The following is a 14,220-nucleotide window of genomic DNA, read 5'->3' as shown; positions in this document are numbered from 1 at the left end:
GTGGAGTTTTCCTAAAGCTATATGACATGGGATAGATATCTTAATAGGTTTAATGAAGAAACAAATAGAAGAACCCTGCTATTCTCTATTAATCTACACTGTAAAAAGATTTACAGAAGTATAAAACAAGGTCACTTCTCACTAAATGCTTTTTTATTGTTCTAGAAAAAAGAACATTGCTATTTTTTATAAAAATGTTATATGTTCATATGCAGTAAGTTTGTAAGTATTTATAAATTAATAAATATCTTAATTTGTTTTAATTTCTAATACTAAAAGAGATACAACATGTATAAATACAAGCTCTTTGGGGTCTGCAACAATATTTCAGAGTTTAAAGAAATCTGTGACTAAAAAGTTTGAGAAACATTAAGAACCAGGTGTTAACAGAGAAATAATCTAAAGATGCAGACCTTTTAGGAAATGCAGAATGATCCCATATGTAAGCTGAGCTGCTCACTCTTTGGTTCTGACATATTACTGCTAACCAAAATCAAGATCTTTAAGAAATGAACAAAATACTTAAGTTCATACAATTAGTAGTACTAGATGACTAGCTAAGACACTGATATATATATATATATGTATATATGAATTTGACAATCTTTTGGGAAGGAATCAACTTCTTTCTAAAATGCAGAAGCATTTTAATATTTCTTTTCTAAACAAGTTAGTAAATCCTGCATCCAGCTTTCAAAGCACTGTGCTTTGAAAGGTCAAAATACCTTGGTTTGTGGTTCAGAGCGGTTGGGCTATGTTCAGTAAAACAAAGAAGTTTTACGACTCAGAAGGATTCTACTCCTAGGCTGGATTTCAATTGTTCCCAACACCCACAAAATCACAGTCCTATGGGCCTTAATATTACTTAATGCAACAAGAAATTAGTCAAATCTAACTTTCCTTCTATTCTTCAATAAACTCCATTATAAAATGAGATAAAATTGACAATAAATTAACATTTAAAAGAATGAATTATAAGCCTAACATAGATAATTCACAACCATTAAATTCATTTTTTAAAAATAACAAATCACAGGGGCCGAGGATTTAGCTCAGTGGTTTTGCCACCTGCCTCGCAAGTGCAAGGTCCCAAGTTCGATCCCCAGTTCCAAAATAAAAAACAACAAAAAACCACAGACAATTATTACATGACTTATTTATATAAGGTACCTAGAATAAGCAAACTCATAGACAGAAAGTAGAATAAAGATTTACCAAGGCCTGGAGAAAGAGAAGCAGTTACTGTTTAAAACTTATAAAGTTTTGTTGAGGAGGATGAAAAAAGTATAGATCATGGTGATGGTTAAATGATGAACTGATGTTGTACACTTATAAAATGGCTATAATAATAAATACGTATACTTTAGCACAATAAACAAACAACACAGCCTGTAACATCAGTGGTTTCAAGTTTACAATATTTTTCTAGAGAATAAATTATTTCAAAACTGGCTTACTCAGTTCAGAATAGCCTTAATACAAATGAAGCAAACATAAGTTAACTGGATCCTTACAAAAAATCTATTTCCCATTCTTTCAATCTCCTTAATTTCCCCACCCAGATATATGTACATAGTTCAAACCAGGAAGATGCTTTGGGAGGAATGCTTCTAAGGTCTATTATTGTGGTGAATACATATAATCCAATGCTGACAGTTATCTTGACATATACTGATCCATTTTGTTAGTTTATATCTAGATGTCTCCCAAGAGCCTCATACACTCCTAGGTGGGGCTTTTGGAAGGTGACTGTTGGATCATACTGCGTTTTGGCTGACTTGCTGTTAGGAGCTGGGGTTCAGAAGAGGCAAGTCACTGAGGAGTGACCTGGAAGGGTCCATCTCCCTTCCCTTCACCCTGTCTGCTTCCTATCTACCATGCAGTGAACAGCTTTCCTCTGCCATGTCCCTCTGCCAGGAAGCCAGACAACTAGTCTAAAACATGAGCCAAAATAAACTTCTCTTTCCTTAAATTGTGATGTTGGTATTTTGTCCCATGAATGAGGAGAGTAAGACACATCTCAGGAGTTAATAAAAATAGGCTTTCCAGCAGAACTGCCTGGGTTGGAATCCTGGTTTTGCTATTTTCTAGCTATTAATTAAATTCGATAAGCCCTAGTTTGCTCACCTGTAAAATCAGAACGTCTACTTCAGATGTTGTTCTAGAATCAAATGAGTTAATACCAGAGATGTGTTTGGAACAATGTGTTCAAAAGTGAGCATTCGCTATTAAGTATTAACTATTACTACTCAGAAAAAGTAAACTAATATATTCCTGAAAAAAAAGAGATACAAGTTTTTGTGTGTTTTTTTTCTGGTTCACTAGAAAAATGAAAATAACCAATTTTTTTTTAATTACAGAACATCATGATTAACCATTATTTGTTTTCAAGCTCCTGTTGGTATGGCTACAAGGAACATTAAACACTTCTGCACTTCCAGATGTCTCTTGAACCTCTGCTATACTCTAATACAAAACTTCCCCTTTCTTCATATAAATCTCTTATGGCCAGAAATCCTTTGACCCCTGTGTGTTACTGAGAAGGTTCCATACTTGTTTGTAGTTGTGGGTTTGGAGGAAGAGAAGGCAATATATCTTTCCTGTCAACTATGTGACAGTAAAAGCCTTGGTGACAGTTGTCTCTATCACCTCATAATTATTAAGAACTATTTCCTTGGGCCGGGGATTTAGCTCAGTGGTTCTGCCGCCTGCCTCACAAGCGCAAGGACCCGAGTGCAATTCCTGGTACCCAAAAAAAAAGAACTATTTTCTTCATGTCTACAAACCTCCATGCATGCACAGTAGACCACAAATGAGGGCACATCCAAGAATGAATAATAATAATTATGCTGGGATGAAGGTGTAAGGTAGTTCTCTTCCAGGGAAACCTGGACATAGAGTCAGCCACCATGTTTATTTAAAAAAACAAACAAACAAAAAACTGGCAGCATCCAGATCTAATGTTAACAAATATAACACTGAATACATTTAAACCAATTCTCAAAAGATTTTTTTCTTTTCAATACTAATAAGGAAAGCAAAAACAAAAACAAAACAACAACAAACAAAACACCTCAAGATTTCTCTAAGACCCTAAGAAAAATTGGAGTACCTTTTAAGGCAAATATGTAAAAAGGGACTCCCTGGTCACAGCTTTGACTGCTGCTTGTCATTCGTGAGGTGATTTAAATTAGACTATAGAACATGGCAGAATCAGTGGTTCTGTGGCAAATGGCTACAGAAAATATAGCTTTGAGGATCAGTGTCTACAGTCAGCAGCAGCCATATTGCTGATTAGTCAGTGTAAATTATGATTGACTGTAACAATTGTCAATGTGAAAACTCAGGTCTAGTGTTACAGAAGCATATATGTTAACTCAATTAGCTAACACACTTAGTGCCAAGTGTACAAAAGACAATAGGACTAGCATTGCAGGAAAACACACATGAAAATACACACCCTATACTCTCTCTAACAGCTCCCATTCTGATAAAAATAAGTAATTTGGATAGTCTCAACTAACAAATATTTGGTTTTAATATGAACTGATATGCCTCCCACCCCCAGTAAACATGTCATGCACGGTAAGTTACTATTTAAATCAGGATTAATTTCACTTTAATCTGTATTCCTTAAATCCTGACAGGATAGCAGGGAAACAATAATCCAAGAATGAGTATCAAAGGAAATGTGAATGTGAACCATGGACCTGAGAATTAATATTAGGTAGATAAACAGACCAAGCAATAGAAAAATAATTAGTGGTACTCTACAGTATAATGTCATCCATAAACCTAAACATTATCTGAAGATTTGTTATTCTTATAAACAGGTTACATGGCAAAGAAATGAAATAACTTTATCATTTTTATAAAAAGTAAACTTCCAGATGATGCCATTGCTTATCAGCAATATCCTACAGACCTTCTGAATATTCCTATAACAACTAAGTATTTATTTTTTCATAAACTCACACCACTTTTTTGCTTTAACAGATAGCTAGTACTGAACATATGAAAATGTTGGCAGAGGACATACTATATTAGCTAGTGTACATGAAAGTTCTTTCATTCTGTCATTTTTGACAATACTCATGAATTTGGAGGACATTATGCTAAGTGAAATAAGCCAAGCATAGGAAAACAAATACTGCATGATCTCACTTATATGTGAAATCTAAAAAAGTCAAATTCGTAGTAGACAGTAGCATGGAAGTTACGGCTGGGTGAGGGTAGAAAATGGAAGACATTGTCCAAGGGCTACAAAATTTCAGTTAGGAAAAAAATCATGTTCTAGACATCTATTTCACAGCATGGTGACTATAGTTAATAACTATGTTTTAAAATTGTTAAAAGAATGCATTTTAAATATTATAGTGACATGTATGTTAGTTTAAAATCTATTAGACAAGATAAATATAGATCAAAACATCATATAGTACCCATGAACACATAAAATTATTTGTCAATTAAGAGATTTTAAAATTTTCAAAGAAGAAGCTGGGCATGGTGCCATGTGCCTATAATCCCAGCAATGTGAGAGGCTGACACAGGAAGACTGCAAGTTCAATCCTACCCTGGGCAACTTAATGACTAGCAATACTATGTTTCAAAACAAAAAATAAGAAAATAAAGAGGGCCAGGGATATAGCCTCGTTTAAGATCCTGGGTTCAATCCCAATATAGCAATAATCAATCAATCAGTAAGATTTTATAAAAGAGAAAATTTTCAAATTGCCTTTACTACCTAGGAAAGTTTAAATAGGATTTTCAAGCAATTGAGCATAGGATTATTATCCCAAACATTAATCATTTTTACTCTTTTTAAAAAAGGTTCAAAAGTTAATTATTCTACATTTTATCTAATTCGTTTTTTTCGGAGGACAGTGGATTCATTTATGAATCACATTAAGTCTTCATTATGAATCACATAATCTCTTTTCATTGGTTAATTCTCAGCAAAGATTCAAAAATCACAGACCAATCCCAACAGATGGCTTGCTGAATTTAATTGGTGGAATAAGAGTATCACTGAACTTAAGAAATCACGTCGTCTGGCATAAGCACATCTAACCCGTTCTAATCTCTTCCTCTATTTTGAGACAACAGATTGTCTAAAGCTGGAAATCAGTTTTTGCAACATTTTTCTCATCTTTCTCAAGAGTTGAGATGACAGTGGGATGAAATCAAATGTGATTAGGATGAAGGGCAAAGGTAGTAGCTGATATTTAGAGACATTTATTTGACTCAGATCACAATGGTTTCTTAAAGCAAAATAGTTCTCTTACAAAAGTAAAGCAAGTGATAGAACATGGCTCTCTAATATGAATTGATTTTATTTATAGAAAGCAAATCCTAATATATGTCTCTGCAATTCTCATCAGAAAAAAAAAACAGCTAGTTTTTATTATTTACTGCTGGCATTCTCCCAAGGAAGATAATCTTAATCTTGTTAGGTTCATAAAAAGTTAATTAAGGGCAATACTGTAAATATTAAAAATTTACTGGGAAAAAAGAAAGTGAACTGGATAAAATATTAAAAGCATAAATAAAAATAAAATTGGGGGATTATTTGTAATTTCTTTCTCTATTACCACTGACCTGGTTTTTAATAATCAAAAGTAGCTGAAGATATTTTAAAAATTTGCTACATTGTTTAAAATTAAGCAAATGTGGGCCGGGGATTTAGCTCAGTGGTTTCACCACCTGCTGCACAAGCACAAGGACCTGAGTTCGATCCCTGTCCCCCCCCCCCCAAAAAAATTAAGCAAATGCCAGGCACCTAGTGCCCAGCAACAATCACTCAAAAGGAAACCAAACTGAAATTTTAATTTCTATCTCTTTATAGGATATACGTTTTTGGACCTAATCTACTGCTAAAAGTATCTTTAAGTTTTTTTTCAAAACAAGTTAACATATGGTTTACAATTCAGTAGGGATTTATATACATACTATTAGTAGCAGCTTTAGTTCAGGGATCATGATCATATTTACAGGACAACTTTCCTATCTATATTGTTCTCTATTTTAGAACTGTCTTTGCTATGCTGAAATAAAAAGATACATATCTCTGTTCCAGTGTAAATCTGTTGCAGATAAAATATCTATTACTTTTAATGCAATAAACCAAGATAATTTTAAACATATATTTTCACTGAAACGCAAAATAAGAAACTCGCACAGGTTCTCTTTCCAAATCAAACGCCTTTTTACTATTTACCTGGTGGTGGAATCAGAGGTGGAGCAGTACTAACAGTTGGAGGAGGTGGGAGAAACGGAGGTGGCGGAAGGTGGGTGGGAGGAGCTCCTGGAGGGAAAAATGGAGGTGGTTTGCTAAAATTGTTGTCTACTTCAGTAGCAGATCGTTCAGAAAGGACCTAAAATTAGAGGACAGGTCATCAGAGAGATGTGTTTTCTAAGGTTAATCTTATAAATTAATTTCACTCAATGTAAGAAACTAAAAGGCAGTGTAGTTTGCATACATACGTACTTGGGGAGGTAATACTATGAGCTTATATATACACACTAGTATCATACACTCTCAAATACATGCTTTTAAAAATGTTCATATTTAAAGCCTGGTTTAAAAACTGATACCAAGAAAACTTTTTAATAAGTGATAAAAAAAATTCCACACAAGTACTTTATAAGTATAATGTAGCAACTGTAATACCTGTTACCACACAACAGTTAAATATTCAAGTTAAAGCAATATAATCATTTATCACAGATATTAGCCCTAAGAAATTAATGTGGCCACATGTCAGACACTCACTATAGGAAAGCCTGTCATCACCAGGTACAGAGAGACTGTAAAGCATGTATCTACAAGTAGGAAGTTAATAGGAAATTAATTAAGACGTGTAAATAACTTCTTCCTTTGAGCCATGTAACTTTAAGAACAAAGGTTCAGGGGCACTCTGGCACACACAAATAATCCCAGCACTCCAGAGGCTGAGGCAGGAGGATTGCAGTGAGTTTTAGGCCAGCCTGGACTACACAGTGAACTCAAGGAGAGCCTAAACTATATAGAGAGACCCTGTCTCAAAAAACCAAATATAACAACAACAACAAAAAAAGTTCAGACTTCAAAAATAAAACCAGTGTTTGCAAAAAATGCTGGTATGTGTGAACAGGTAAGCAATGGGTACCATCAGAAGCACCCTAAACCTACTTAAATACAATAGCAAACATAGTGGTACCTAGAGGACTTTAGACAAGTTGCCAGAGGGATTCTGATGGGCAAATAGGTTTCGGAAATAGCAAAACAGCCAACATAATGCTATATATTTAATTTATATTTCTTGAATTCTTGCTGACTAAAGCACATCACTTAGGTATGTGATCCTCATATTCAACTCTTCTTACATTTAAATACAGTAATTTTTATAAATTTATACTCATAACCTATTCTTAAATTAGGGAACAAAAATCTTTTAAGACATCATGGTATTGTAATAGTTCAGAAAAAGAAACAGAGGTCTATCTTCCATTTTGGAAATAATTATCTTTAAAGACACACACAAAAAAACATTTTACATAATTAATTTACTGAAGAACCAAAATACTTTGAGCATTTTTTAGGGTATTCAGAAAAAGGGAATAAATGACGAAGGATGGCTAAGCTGAATAGCTGGCAGTCTCTATTCTAAGAATTGTGCAATTTACTTATAACTCATTTCCTTTCACTCTTTCATCTTGAAAACAAAGGAATGCTCCTTTCCCTCAGAAATGTCACATTAAATAAATTATGGTAAATACAAGAAAACAATCATGAACAGATTTTAGATCATATTTTTAAGATAATATGGGAATGGGCCGGGGATTTAGCTCAGTGGTTTCGCCGCCTGCTGTGCCAGTGCAAGGACATGAGTTCAATCCCCAGTACCAAAAATAAATAAGTGAATAAAAAATAATATGGGAATACCATTTGCATGAAAAAGGATACACAAAAATATATTCAAAATAGCATCTCAATTTTGCTTAGTGTAAATGTTTCAAAAAGTTAAAGGAGGGCCGGGGATTTAGCTCAGTGGTTTCGCCACCTGCTATGCAAGCTCAAGGACCCGAGTTCGATCCCTGGTACCAAAAAAAAAAAAAAAAAAAGTTAAAGGAAGCATTTAGATGGAGATTTATTGATTCTTTTTTCCAATTTTTTTTCATCAATTAAACTACACATTAAGTTTATAACAAGTTAAAAGAAAAACCTAAGAAACATCCAGAAATCATAAATTCTAAATAAAAAAGCTTTCGCAAAAAATAGAGGTGATTGGCTATACATTTTAAATCTCTTTGTAGCACTAGAAACACGTAACACATAGAACAGTACTTTATTTATTAAGTAAATTACATTAGATGTAGATATAATCCCTCAGTTAAAAAACCTGATTTTAAAATACTAAACCTGTATGTTGCTGTTTTCATTTGCCCGTCGTCTTCCTTCTACTCGGCTAATAGTTATAGTTTGTCCAATGACATCAATTGCTCCAGGTAATCGCCTATAATATAAAAATTGAACCAATTCAGTTTTCATCTCATTAGATATTTGAAAAAGAATTAAAATTTTAAATGAGAAATAAAATCTAAAATTCTTTGCAACGTATTTTAAAATAAAACACAAAGAGTTTCACTGAATTAGATCTCACTCCTTTGCAATATGATTCAAAAAACTTCTATTAGTAAGGTAGAATCAACATATCTAGCAATGACTATAATAGTAAATTTGCAGTATTTGTATAGATTTTTGTCTAAGTTACTATTTTTAAACAGTTTCCAATTGAATTTATTTTCTTAGAACAGAATCAGATAGCAAATGCTAGACAAACTGAAAATAAAATTTGTTGGCAATTCATTACAATTGTAACAAATATAATTCTCATACAAAAATTTCAAGATCCTCTAAAAAGGCTTAAAAAATGCTCACTTTAACAGACACGGTATTTTCCTTAGTGATATATTACAAGCATTAGAAAACATAAAAAGAGAACCAGTTTTTCATTTCTGATAACTTGCCTTTAGATAGAAAAATTCAAATTAAAAAATATCTCCCATACATTTAGTCTGATTTACAATCCTTTTAAAGTTTAACTACATATATGAGGATATGGAAAAATAGTTTACCCACAAAACAATGTTGCAAACTTAACAGGAGAACCTAATAAGTTAAATTTTAAAAAATTAAAATAATGTTGCAAGATACAGTGGCGTTAAGGAAGGACACTGTAAAAGTTTATGTGCCTAACAAGATAGACAAGTCACTTTTAAGTGTGGCCAATGAAAAGTAGATGCAAAGTAGATATGTATCTCTTCATCTTTCAGTTATAGACAATTCCACCCTCAAAACTTTTTAGCAGTAAAATTATTAAAGATACATTACAGCCAGGTGGTGGCACATGCCTGTAATCCCAGCACTCAGGAGGCTGAGGCAGGAGAACTGCAGTGAGTTTCAGGTCAGCCTGGTCTACATAGTGAGTTCAAAGCCAACCTGAACTACATAGCAAAACCTTGTCTCAAAAAACAAAACAAAAACCAAAAACCACATTAGATCCTTCCATAGTTAGGAACTTTAAATGACTAATAACAAAAGCTACCATTTGCTGGATGCCTAACCTACACCTAAATCACAAAAATCCTCAACTTAAAAAATAATATTTACTGTTAGATATGATAAAGTTAAGATCCAGAGTCATCACTGACCTAAATAAAATGAAATGGCAAAACTGACTTTCAAAACTTAATTGTTCTGATTCGAAAGCCTCTAAGATTCCTTTCCTTTGAGAAATGCTTCCCTTCCAGCAAGATAATTCACCTTTGAGAAACTTAAAATGTTTCTGGAAATGAGTCTGTCAAAGTTTATCTGAAGTGAATCTTAAAATGCTTGACAAGTCATTTTACACTCATAAAGGTAGCCCTATTATAAGAAGTCTAAAACACTTGAAATGTCTTCAACTACAGTCAATATTCACAATCTCTTGCCAAGTTGACTTCGCTTCTCTGTATCTCTATTAAAATAAACAAATTTCATGTACTTCTAATGTTATGGCTGGATCACTGACTTCCTAGGTTCCCTTAGGATCCCAACCTATCTCTTCAAATATAACTGGGAAATATCCTAATACTGACACATAAAAACATCCAAATACTTCTAAGATAAAATAAGTTGTCCTCTAATTTCTACCCAAAAACTTAATTAAAAAGCTACGTCTACCACCACTTCATATTAAAGCACATGCCATCAGCCCTCTTAGATTTCAATGCCCTACCAGACACAGATGTGTATCGTGAAGCCAAGATTTCCCTCATTATTTACTGCTGCCTAGACCTCACTTTCAAAATCTCTACTTCTACTGTATTATTTTGTTTCCTACTTTCTTCTACTCCCATCTCAGGATCTGTCCCCTCTCCACTTATTTATTCCTATCAAGACCTAATTCTCCTAAATTTGTTTGATTTGCAATTTAGATTGAAAATTCTCCAAGTCATGAAAGTTTGTAAAAATTAAATCTAGACATAACACTGTAACGTCTATCTTTTACCACTGACCTGTAAGGACTTCTGGTTTTCAAAAATTGTGGGACATATGGAAGTATTTATCTCTTAAAGTTTATTTTAAATATGGTCAGATAAGTGTAGTTGGATTTTTTTTCAGCTTTAAATGATTGCTAAAAATCCAAAATGGCAAATGCCATGATTCTGTTATTGTCATGCTGCAGATAGAATCCAGGGCCTCGTGAACACTAGGAAAGTGCGACCACCAAGCTACATCCCCAGCCCCAAATACTATGTTCTAAAAACACACAACTGTAAAATCAGTGTATGTCCCTGGCTAGGGGAAAGTTGAGAAAACTGCAATTTCCTACATTTTCAGAAGATCTCTTCGCCTAGGCATTTTTACTATACAAACTGATTTATCTTAATCAAATGAAATTTACCATTTTGTTCAAAAATGTTTTACGACACGTACACAGTACATATACCAAAGCAGGCAAAAGCATATAATATTTAACATGAATAATTTAAACTTCCAAGGGTATTCTGATGCCACACTACGGAAAACAAGCTGTATTATTCCATGAAAGTTTTTGTCCTGTGTCCCATCCTGTGCCCTATCCTGTGTCATCACTCCTCCACACCCAGGATCCATCCCAGGCCCTCACACTAGCTAGACTACTACCCTACTACTGTGTTACACCCCCAGCCCTCCATGAAAGTTCTTGATAGACATCTTTTCATTTCATTGCATAAAAACATTTACTAAAGCTTCCCTTAAGGGTATTTGTAACTCAGAATTTCATATAGTACAGGTTTAACTGGACCTACAAACTTGTTCAGTAAGGTAGACACCTAATGCTGCAAACACCATTCTCTTTCTATACTGGACTCAACTATCTAGTAAAAAGCTGAGGAACAGAAACTAATCACATTGGATAACTGAGTTAATCCACAGTTTAAACAGGCAGTGAATGTTAACATGCGTTTTCAACTTTCCTCCTGGCAAAGGTGAACATAAAAAAAAAACCAACTCTGAAATTATAAAAGCATAAATTAAACTGATGATTAAACTGTATAAAAGCATAAATTAAACTGATGAGTTAAACTGATGATTCTGATGTTTCAGGAAGGGTTTGAGGGCTGCTTGCAGGTATGCAACAGAATTTTCAAATGACAATTCAGGATCAAGGGAAGACAGACAAAAACTTAGTTGCTAATCTGTCATAATTTTATCGCTGAGCTACTTGTTTTTAGCATTCAAAGCCAAAGGACATCATTAATAAAAAATCTTTAATGTATTTGCTCTAAAGATTATTTTGCCTGGAAATTATAGTATTTATTAAGCACTGACTATGCTAGGTAAACACTATTCTATAAGTGTTAACTCCTCATAACAACCCTATGTGGTGACAATTATTATTATTCCCACTTTACAGATGAGAATAAGGAAAAAAACTTTCCTCTTTGATCAGGAAATAAAGTGAATGTTTAAGTTGTTTTGAAAATGTATTATATAATAAAAGACACACTTCTAACACACTTGTCCCAACATTCTTGCCATTTTCTAAAGCAATTCTTCTACAAGTCCTTATCATGTCTTTAATTATATTATTATGGCTCCTCAATGACCTGAATCGATTTAAAACATTTATCTATCATTGTCATTTTTATTTGGGGGAAGAACCAGAAGTTGTACAGTACCAGATCTGGTGAGTAAGTTTGATGAGGACACACCATAGTATTTCTATGGACCTCCCTTTCCTTTGCTTGGCACTCAGCAGCAGACTTCACTGTATTTTTGATCATACCTCACAAAGACACTCAAGAAAGAGGACTGCCAGAACTGTTTTATAAAGTGACAAGAATGATAAGATAAGTGTGTTAGAAGAGCACACATGGTTGGGAGGATTGAGGGGGATTAATGGTAATACGACTTTTACCGTAATAAATTTTTTACTTAAACACTTCATATTTTTAATCAGTTCTTGTACTATAAGAGAAAGTATGATGGAATATACTAGATTTCAACTTCATTCACACAAAACACACTAATATATTTTTCATAGCCATTCAGAACATACATATTAAAGAACTAAAAAGTTTCACAAAACAATGCTTACTAAAAGAGCAAAATATTAATATCAATATGACAATGAATGTTTAAATATAATAGTAAAAAAGCAAAAGAAACAATATAAAACCAAGAAACCTTGGTTGGAACCACCAACTCTCAAAACCCTTACTAATGGATTGCAACCTCACACTGAAAAAGCATTCACGAATAGTTTCCAATACCACTTCAATAAAAGCAAAAGTGAATTTCACAGAACTGGTTTGCAAATATCTCTCAACGCTGTGTGAAGCATAACAATGCATAAGTCAATAAAACCAATTTAACCAAGGGAAGCAAAATAATACGGTCTGACTACCTTCATTAATGTTAAGGCTTGACTTAAGGGTTTAATACATTTTGAGAACAAAACTTCTTTTTTTTAATGTTCTTTTTTTATTAGTACATGTTTGCAGTATGTGCATTTTACAATCACGTTGGGGAGTGGGTGCATGTACGTAATACATACTTTTTTTTTTAATCCCCTTACTCATCCCTCCCCAACTAGCACACATGGTTCTATAAGAAGGATCAAGAGGTCCCTGAACCTAAATACAAGGGACTACACTTTGCAACAATTTTTCAAAGGAGTTACTGCTTCAAAGAAAGTTCACAATCACTATTCTAGAAGAATGGATTAATGACATAGCCTTATAGAAATCCAGGAATGTTTTCCCACAGTAGAACTTCTAATAGGAACTGAGCAGTGGACAGTCCAAAGGTCTATATTCTAGGAAAAATGAGACTATGGATATTTCATGCAACCAAAACAGATAGATGTACTTGTCACTATGTCTAATTCAGGTCATATATTTAAATAGATGACTATAAACAGTCTGCATGGAAACCTCTTTTAAACTACAGTAAGGAAAGGTGAGCCACAAAAGACACAGGATGGATTTAGGATTTAGACACAGCAATGGGAATAAGGAACATTTTAGATGGAGAGAAAAGCACAAACCAAGAGAAAGGATGAAGGGGAAAATACTATGTGTAAGATTTCTACTGGGCAAATATATTATCTATCACTCTGCTTGCAATAGAAGCACAGTCCACCTTTCACAGTGAGTATTAACTAAAAGACTATCAAAGAGGCAGAAGAATAGAAAAAAAAAAACCACATAAAGGACTTTGTGAGGCTATAAGTGCTATGCAAATGTCAATTCTCATTATAACTGAATCTATTGTTTTTACTTCAAAATCCAAGGAGACCCAGCTAGCATTTGATTTTAATTTTTATGCCAGGACAGAATCAAGTCTCTAAATCAACAGTTGTCAATCTTGCCTATACATCAGAATTATCTGAGATTTTAAGAATCCTGATGTCCAGTGTGCATACTTAACTATTTAAAACAGTATCTCTTGGACCTCAGCATCAACACTTTTTGAAGTTTCCCAAGTAATTCAATATACAGCCGAAGTTGAAGACTACAACCCCTAAGGGTATGTGCAAGGAAGAGACTTACATTTGGCTCTCCTGTAGAAAGAACTTAAAAGGCTAGTAAAAATTAACTCTATTACATAACACAAACTCATGCCCATCAGAGTCCATTAGTTGAGGTTAGGATATGATTCAAGACATACGTTTATACTGATCTTTCATTTTCGTAAACTGACAT

The 14,220-nt window shown here is 33.6% G+C and overlaps 1 protein-coding gene across 25 annotated transcripts in view; it reads right to left on the bottom strand.

Annotated features, from left to right (window-relative positions):
* Positions 1 to 14,220, bottom strand: part of Fip1l1 (factor interacting with PAPOLA and CPSF1) — a 75,969-nt gene that overhangs the window by 27,947 nt on the left and 33,802 nt on the right. For all 25 annotated transcript variants that reach the window (XM_087187648.1, XM_013073967.3, XM_087187645.1 and 22 more), the window contains 2 exons: positions 8,405 to 8,498; positions 6,221 to 6,377 (listed from right to left, as the gene is read on the bottom strand). In XM_087187648.1, coding sequence (XP_087043774.1) covers positions 6,221 to 6,377; positions 8,405 to 8,498 — 251 coding nt within the window. The remainder of the gene's footprint in view (positions 1 to 6,220; positions 6,378 to 8,404; positions 8,499 to 14,220) is intronic.

Source organism: Heterocephalus glaber, unplaced genomic scaffold, assembly GCF_053883595.1.
Source record: "Heterocephalus glaber isolate CG9 unplaced genomic scaffold, H.glaber_assembly_v1.0 deba00001509, whole genome shotgun sequence".
Classification (NCBI taxonomy): domain Eukaryota; kingdom Metazoa; phylum Chordata; class Mammalia; order Rodentia; family Bathyergidae; genus Heterocephalus; species Heterocephalus glaber.
Note: the sequence above shows the minus strand (reverse complement) of the source record. Positions and strands in the feature narration are given on the sequence as shown.